At 39.7% G+C, this 8,468-nt stretch overlaps 1 protein-coding gene and 1 non-coding gene across 2 annotated transcripts; one reads left to right on the top strand and one right to left on the bottom strand.

Annotated features, from left to right (window-relative positions):
• Positions 1-596: 596 nt before the first annotated feature.
• On the bottom strand, positions 597-2,094 carry LOC114689709 (polyribonucleotide 5'-hydroxyl-kinase Clp1-like). Its single transcript, XM_028864116.2, is given in 2 exon segments — positions 597-1,672; positions 1,674-2,094. Coding segments are annotated over 2 exon segments (1,275 nt in total). The 5' UTR covers positions 1,964-2,094; the 3' UTR covers positions 597-687.
• A 1,536-nt stretch (positions 2,095-3,630) lies between these two features.
• On the top strand, positions 3,631-3,795 carry LOC114689859. Its single transcript, XR_003733982.1, has one exon. It is a non-coding gene; the product is annotated as a U1 spliceosomal RNA (small nuclear RNA).
• Positions 3,796-8,468: the final 4,673 nt, after the last annotated feature.

Genomic DNA, 8,468 nt, shown 5'->3' with positions numbered 1-8,468 from the left:
CAGATGTATTTGGATCTACATACAGCCTTCCCAGTTGACCAGCACCATTTGTTCAAGATGTCAGCTTTTTTCCAGTGTGTGTTTCTAGGATCTTTACAAAAATAAAAAATAAAATCAGGTGTTCATAGGTGTGTAGACCTATATCTGGGTCTTCAATTCAATTTCATTGATCCATTTGTCTATTTTTATGCCAATACCATGTTGTCTGTAGTACAATGTGAGGTTAGTGGTGGTGGTACTTCCAGCAGTTCTTTCATTATTTAGGAATATTTTCACTACCCTGTTTTTTATGATATGATAATGATATTTATTAAAATAATTGTTTTCAAGTTTGAACTTTATCTCATTTTCATCTCAGTTATATAACAAGAACTACATATGGACCAGAGAGTAGTAACAAAAAACTCCTCGTGGTAGCACAGTGGAAGACATGGAATTCTCCAAGATCTTGGAATATTTAAAGTAGCAGGCAACTTACGTGATCTTAAAAAAATAATCAAATTTTCTTTTCGTAGTTTCTCCTTTTGGTTCAGAGTTACAGGAGTCTGGCTACTACCATTGTTGTAAGAGGTAGAGCACTTTCTACTCGTTGTTCCTTGTCAGCTCCTTAATAAGGTTTCCAAATCTTCTCTGCCTTTATGATGGCCAGATTTCTACGGCCCAGAAAGTGAGGCTCCTTGCTAATTACTACTTGAGATCCATGAACCGGATATCCATGATGAGAAGGAAGTTCTTAGGCAGTGGGCAAGGGGCTGGAGACAGGACAGTAAACACCTGGTGTTCCAGGTCCACACTGGTCACCACAATGAATCCAGCCACACTTGTCTCAGAAAGGTTTTCCTCTGTCCCCTCAGCAGTGCTGACACTCAGGAGATGGTGCACCATATCTCTGCCAGGGGTGACGGGCACTAACTTGAGCTGATTGTCTTCCTGAGACATGCCCAGAGGTAAACAGGAGTCTGGGATGGTGGGTGCCCCTACTTTGTAGATTTTCACATCAGAAAATTTGACATTGAAGGCATGAGGATAGAAGCAGCCTCGGAATCCATAGAAGTACTCATGGATCCGCTCATCCCTACATTCCCGCCGGAAGTCCTTGGAGCGTTCCACCACACCCCCTGATTTTGGGAGCAGCACAGTTCGAACAAAATGAGGCAGGTCCCTTTTCAATTCATTGTACAATCGTTCTTGATCCAGCACCACAACCACATCTACTTCAAAGGCTGAAGCTGCATGTACCAGGGCCTGGTAACCAGAGCCCTTGACCCAGCCACAGGTGTTAATGACACAGCCACTCACAGAAGCCCTTCTATTCACTTCACACCTTTGGTTGAACACATCGGCTAAACGTGATGTAATCTTATTATAAAGCTTGATGTTGGTGCCAGGAGTGGTGGAGCCGAAATGATACACAAGAGGGGCCTGGATGGAGAAACCTTCTTCCACATCTGCTGGCCGTTCAATGTGGAGGGCCCCCATGGTATCAGGGATGGACACAGAGCCCTGACCCACATCCAGCTCCACGTAAGTAGGACGGTGGCCCAAACGCACTGCATAGTTGAGTAGCAGTCGACACACGGTGGACTTGCCCACATCAGTAGGACCCACCACCATCACTCGGGGGCCTCTCTCTTCTTTCTTTTCTGCCTGCCTCCGCATCTGCTCCAAGGCTGTGAGTGTTGAGGTAGAGCAACATAGGGGTGTCTTTAGAGACATAAGCCACCTCGGTCCGGCCACTCAATTGCAGAGAACAGCCGTGCCAAGTGAAAACAGCCACCTTGGCACCAGAATCAAAGGTAAACTTTTTGTTTCTGGTCAGCTCTGTGCCAAAGATCTCCGCCATGCCAGCCAACAACTCCAGCTGCATTGACTGAGACGCCTCCACCTCAAATCGAAGCTCTGTTTCTCGCTCCAGTTCAAATTTAGTCCTTGGCGTCTTGTCATCGTTGGATTCCTCACTCATCTTTTCTGTATAGCTGCTGTGCCAGATATTGGGGTAAAAGCTGAAAGATCAGAGAAGCAGAGCAAGCTACAGCCACCTTCACCTTGACAACTCCTTAGTCAATCCTGTTTCCTCAGACTGAAAGTCTCTGAGTCCTCACCCAAACTCACTACCCTGTTTTTTATTGTTGTTGTTGTTATTCTATTATGTTTGGTTTTTTTTTTGTGTGTGTGTGTGTGTGTATGTGTAGATATCCATATGAAACTGAAATTTTTTAATATCTGTGAAGAATTGCATTGGAATCTTTATTGGGATTGATCATATTATTTCTTTTTTTGTTATGAATACCTATATACAGAAATTTCAGTAGCCTCTTTCTGATATTCCCTCCTGTCTTAAAGCTACTACCTAAACCAAAATAATGTTGGCTGTTATTTACATTCCATATCAACTCAGTTTTAATGCTTATACTCTACAAAATGTCTATGCCCCATTCCCAAACCACATTCATAATCACAGATTCTTTGATTTTTATCTTTCATAGAGGAGTCTCACTTAAGTGTGTTAGGTGAGTCTATACTTGCAATGCCAAAATAGCAAGTCATACAAACATTTAAAATGGTAATGATTTGCTATTATAGTATACAGTGAAAATAATTTTTATTCTTTTAACTTTAGAATTTCTAAAAACTTAAACATTATCTACCAAAGTCATTAATAAATTTTATTTTTATAATATAGAATAGTATTCAATAAAATTTGCTCCATTAATAGGAATTCACAGCATTGTTGAAGGCATTGGTTGTGCAGCATTTATTTAACTCTTCATTGTTATAGAATCTGACTCTGAGTGTTCCATATATTCCTTCAATTATGCATACTAAGATATTAACCCATGTTGCTTTGTTAATCTCAATTGATATCCTCTTAAGAGAAAAAGGAAACAATGACATTTCCTGGGGTCTTAAATGCTGGGTGTAGTCAGTATTTTTCTTTCAGTCTATAGTGAGGAGAAATGCTAATAATTGTTAGTTGTCAGTTTTGATGAACTCAACTGTCAAGAAATTTCCAATAAGCTGTAAAATGTGATGATAATGGTTTTGTGGGATTCTTTTGATGATTTAGATTTTTACATAAACCATCAGCCTTCTGAAAAGTTGTCAAAGCCACACTGTGATTGTGTCAGTAAACACCCAAACTCTCTCCACTCACATTACAGGTATTAGAATAAAGGCTACATTGTTTGTGAAATTATAGATCTAATAACAGAAAATAGAACTCATTTTCTCATACCCATTATTACAACAGTGTCATCTTTCACGTGTAATTTGTTCTTCAAATCTTGAGAAATTAGTCATATCTCAAACTGAACTTCTAGACCTCCATTATCTTTTAAAGCTTCAACATTATCTTTTAAAGCTTCAAACTATATATGGGTCATTGACCAACAACAACAACAACAGAATGTAAAGCAAGGTCAGATCTTTAAACTTACCTGCTTTTTGATACATAGTTTCAAGTGAAAGGACAGATTTTAAAAAATGAAATTAACAACCCATGTAAAATATACAAAATACTTACAAATAAGAAAAAAAGCTTACTCTTTTGAGCACATTCATATAGACTACATGTTTTATCAACATAATTCAGAATTCTACTACTAAATAAAAATTAGCACTAGTGAGCACATATTTACCTAGCAGGGGAGATATAAATATCGTGAAGATGGGTTTCCTAGGGTGAGGATAATTCATTACACTCAGGATGTGCTAACCCTTGCAATTTCCCCAAATTCAGGAAACTCAACTACATAATTTGTGACAATGAGGAACTGTATTCATGCTCTCTCCTTACAAATAAATGAGGGAAAAAATGGTAAGCACATATAGCATGCTCAGTTAGGAAAGAAAATGGTTAGGTAAACCAAGTCTACCTACTCTGCCAGTGTCTGTGTATCAGAAGTCTGTGTTTCACACAATTGGGCAATGATCTGTAGAATATCATGCTATGTTGTATTATGAACAACTGATATTTATTCATGGAATTTTATTTATTTATTTGCTTACTCTTTATTTACTTTGTTTGTTTGTGTGTGTGTGTGTGTGTGTGTGTGTGTGTGTGTGTATGTGTGTGTGTGAGTGTGTGTGTGTAGTGTGGTTCATGTGCATGTGTGTGACTTTCTGAAGAGGCCAGAGCTAGACATAAAGGATCCTACTCTACCAGTCTCCCCCTATTTCTCTAAGTAAGGATTTCTCACTAAACCTGAAGCTCACCATTTTAGATCTCATAACTGGGCAGAGATGTCTCTGAAACTACAGACTAGTTTTTCCATATGTATACAAATGTATTAAAGGAGTTTCATCATTATTTTTTAACTTTCTTTTTATGTATTCCTTGTGTGTTGCTAGAGTTTTCCTGCCTTGCCCACAGTCAGGACAAATCCTTGTCACCCGCCAGTCCCACAGCCGCTCAGACCCAACCAAGCAAACACAGAGACTTATATTGCATACAAACTGTATGGCCGTGGCAGGCTTCTTGCTAACTTTTCTTATATCTTAAATTAATCCATTTCTACAAATCTATACCCTGCCACGTGGCTCGTGGCTTACCAGCATCTTCACATACTTCTTGTGCTGGCGGCATCTGGCAGTCAGTCCTTCTGCCTTCCTGTCCTTTTATTTCTCCTCTCTGTTAGTCCCGCCTATCCTTCCTGCCTAGCCACAGCCGATCAGGTTTTATTTATTGATCAATCAGAACAACTTGACATACAGACCATCCCCCAGCACAGCCAAGTGCAGACCATCTCAGACACCTGCACTCAGGCCCATGGTCCTAATCATCCTCTATGCGGACCTGCTGGGTAACGCCACAAAGAACCCAAGAAGGGCTCCCACAGGACATACAGAACATCCCACAGCACTTGTGTCTTTCACATCACGCCTCACAAACCTATCCTTTCCCACACTGCCCCCAGAATAAAAACAAAATAAAATTTAAAAGAAGAAAGGATTAAAAGAAAAAGGAAGGAAGGGAAAAATCTCACCACAGAAGCTGCAATGTGACACAGAGAGTCACATAGTAAATCCCTTTATTCATACGTTTTTACATATAGGCTTTCACGGCAAAGAACCATTGGTCTAGTTCAAGGGCCCCGGTCTCTGCTACAAGATCAATGCTGGGCACTCACTAGGACTCTCCTGCTTTCCCATCCTCAGAGTCTGTCCAGCTCTACTATGTTGTCCAGGCATGGTATAGGGGCCACTCTCTGGAGTGTTGCAGCTGATGAGGGGCAGAAACAGCTCTCCCACGCTTTTGACCTCAGGGCAGCTCTTCTCCCTGCCTCAGGCCTTGATGGGCAGGGACAGAGAGGGCATCTCTCTCCCACCCATGCTGACACACGACAGATGCGTAATGGAGGCAGGTCTTCCATACTCACTTCTTTGGGGCTGGCCGTCCACACCTCAGACAATAGGTCCAGCTCTGCTATTCTGCCCAGGTGCGGTGAGGGGGGGGGGGTCCACTTTCTCCAGTGCTACAGCTGGTAAGGAGGATGATCACCTTGCACATCTGCTGCAGGCAGTCAGGGGTGGAGTATAAAGGGGTGCAGCTTTCCTCCACCCACACCTCCACATGACAGACAAGTCGTGGGAATAGGTCTCACAACTTTGGGGCTAGCCAAACCACACCTCTGCCAATAGGTATGAATCTTTTGTGCTACTCAAGTTGCAGCTGATGCTGGGCCAGCTCTCCCACTCACCTCAGGGCAGGGGTGAGGGAGGGCGAGGGAGGGAGTGTAGCACGAATCTTAAAAGTTCTTTATTAACAAAATCAAACCTGATGCCAGGTATTGGGGTGAACGCTGAAAGATCAGAGAAACAGGACAAGCCACAGCTTCCTCATCTCGCCAGTTCCTCAGCTGATCCTGTTTCCTCAGACTGGAAGCCTCTGAATTCTCGTCCAAATGGATCTCAGCTGAACTGTGCTGATAAAAGCCGAAAAGCTTAACCAGCTCTAGTTCCTGGTTTTCACGCTTTATATACCTTTCTGCTTTCTACCATCACTTCCTGGGATTAAAAGTTCACTTCCTGGGATTAAAGGGGTGAATCACCATGCCTGGTTGTTTCCAGTGTGGCTTTAAACTCAGAGATCCGGATGGATCTCTGCCTCCCAAGTGATAGGATTAAAGGCATGTGCCACCATTTTCTGGCCTCTATGTCTAGTGCTTGTTCTGTTCTCTGACCCCAGAGAAGTTCATTGGGGTGCACAATATTTTGGGGAACACAATATCACCACAAGGAGTAGTATCTCTCCCGCACCCCTGCAACCATAAGACAGGTGAGTAGTAGGAACAGCTCTCCCATGACCACAACTTTGAGGCTGGCTCTTGTACACGTCCACCAACAGAGTCAATTCTATTGTGCTACCCAGGCAAGGTGCAGAGCTAAAAGAAAGAAAGAAAAGAAGTGAAAAGAATGTGATTGACATCCAGTAGTACCTCTAAGTAGCAAGCAGTGTTAAGAGTGACTCATTCTACAATGAGTAAATGAAATACATAGTTCTATCTCCAGGGACACAATACAACCATTGTTCCTGATGAAGAGAATGGTGGAATCATGACTTGGGAAATGTTGTCTATGCTCAAAGACAACATAAATCTTCAACTACATTGAAGTTACATTGCCTACTTCCTTTTGTAGTTTTGAAAACACCATTTAGTCAAACTTTAGTAACTACTTAGAAAAGGTCCATACACCATTGTAAGCACTATGGATACAAGATGTAAAGAAAAAAACTCAGAAACAAAGTCAAATAATATGAGCTCATAGATGTACAGGTCCAGTCGTGTCTAGAGGACATTGTTTTCTAAATTCAAACCATCAAAATCCCTGCAGGGAGAAGGAAAAGGAACCACAAAATCCTGCCTCTAAGCAAGAAACTAGCTACAATTGAAACTTGCTTGGAAAGGCAAAAATCAGTTTTCTCTGGTGGAATGTCACTGGACATACCAACAATTCCAGGGCAGACTCGGTGACCAAAAGTAAGAAGAAGTTGGCCAACACAAAATTGACCCCATGCTTTGTTTTATTGTTTGTGAGAATTTTTTTGCTATATTTTGCCTTGTTTTGTTTTTATTATTAATTACCTTGATTTTTTTTTCATTTTTTGGGAGACAGAGGCAAAGAGTGGGGAGTGGTAAAGAGAAAATGGAAAATAGGGAAGGGAGGTGAAGATTACATGGGAAGAGTTGGGGGAAGGGAAGAATATGATCGTACACATTGTATGAAAAAGCTTTTAAAAGGAAATAATTTGACAAGCTTCATTATCTCTTAATTATTTTTTCATGCACTTAGTTACATTTTGAGGATTATTAGAAAACATAACATTTTTCTTTTATGATGGACAAATTTATTTATTTCATACACAATGGAAATGTTCTTGAATTCATGTTGTTCATCTAAATACTGTAAAATATTTAATTCCTACCCCATAGTTTGAAAATCTAGATTATATTTCCTCTGGAGGGACCTACCTCTACCAAGTCCCTGTACAACTTTTAAGAGATAAAATATCCAGGCCAAGCTCAAGGGGGACAAATGAGCCAGTGTTTTGTCTGCAGCTAGACTTGTCTCATTTCTCAATGGCAGAACTATAAATTCCTGTCTAATGAAATTATTCATTCTGAGTTTTCTAAATCTTTATGTATTTGCATTTGTTTAAATTCACAAAAAATTTTCGTAAATTTAATTCCTTACAAATATAAATCCACTATATTCTATTCTTTAAATTCCAAGATTTCAGTTGGTTAATAACTGTCTTAGTCCCTTTAATTAATAAGTAATAGTTATTAGGAGATTGAAATGTAGATAAGTGATAAAAGATTTGATTAGCATGCACAAGGACCTGAGTTTCTACACTGACTTGATTAAAAAAAACACTTTGTTAGAAGTATCTTTTTATTCCTCATACTTTCAAGCACAATTATAATTATCATCTTAAATATTGCTTCTGTTGCCAAAGCCTGTATTAGTATTTTAAATATTGTATGGCCACTTCAGAATGAATGATTCTAATAGGAAGACAGATGAAGTGCATCATTTCTTTAATCTAAGAAATGTGATTTTTCTACAAAAGTAAGGACATTTATCTCAAAAACGATTCTTTATGGACTACACTCTATTACTGTGATGAGGTAGCACACTTCACCTGTATGTATTACTCAAGGGTCAGTATGGAATGCTTCATGTAAAAAAGAAAAGGATTTTAGAGGCCTTGAGGCTGGTTTAATCATAAATCTGCAAGGATACTAAGTTTAATAAAACATCTCTGGACAGTTCAGTTAAGTTCATAAAGATTTGGAAAGAATTAAAACTAAACTATATTGGTACTAAATAGCTCAATTCATAATCAAACATAATTCTACATGAAGTTTCTGAGAACTGAAGATTTCTTGATGTTATGATGAAATTTCAATATTTAGTATAATATAAAATAATATTATCAAAATTGTTCCTATTTTGCTGGTTGC

Source organism: Peromyscus leucopus, chromosome 10, assembly GCF_004664715.2.
Source record: "Peromyscus leucopus breed LL Stock chromosome 10, UCI_PerLeu_2.1, whole genome shotgun sequence".
Classification (NCBI taxonomy): domain Eukaryota; kingdom Metazoa; phylum Chordata; class Mammalia; order Rodentia; family Cricetidae; genus Peromyscus; species Peromyscus leucopus.
Note: the sequence above shows the minus strand (reverse complement) of the source record. Positions and strands in the feature narration are given on the sequence as shown.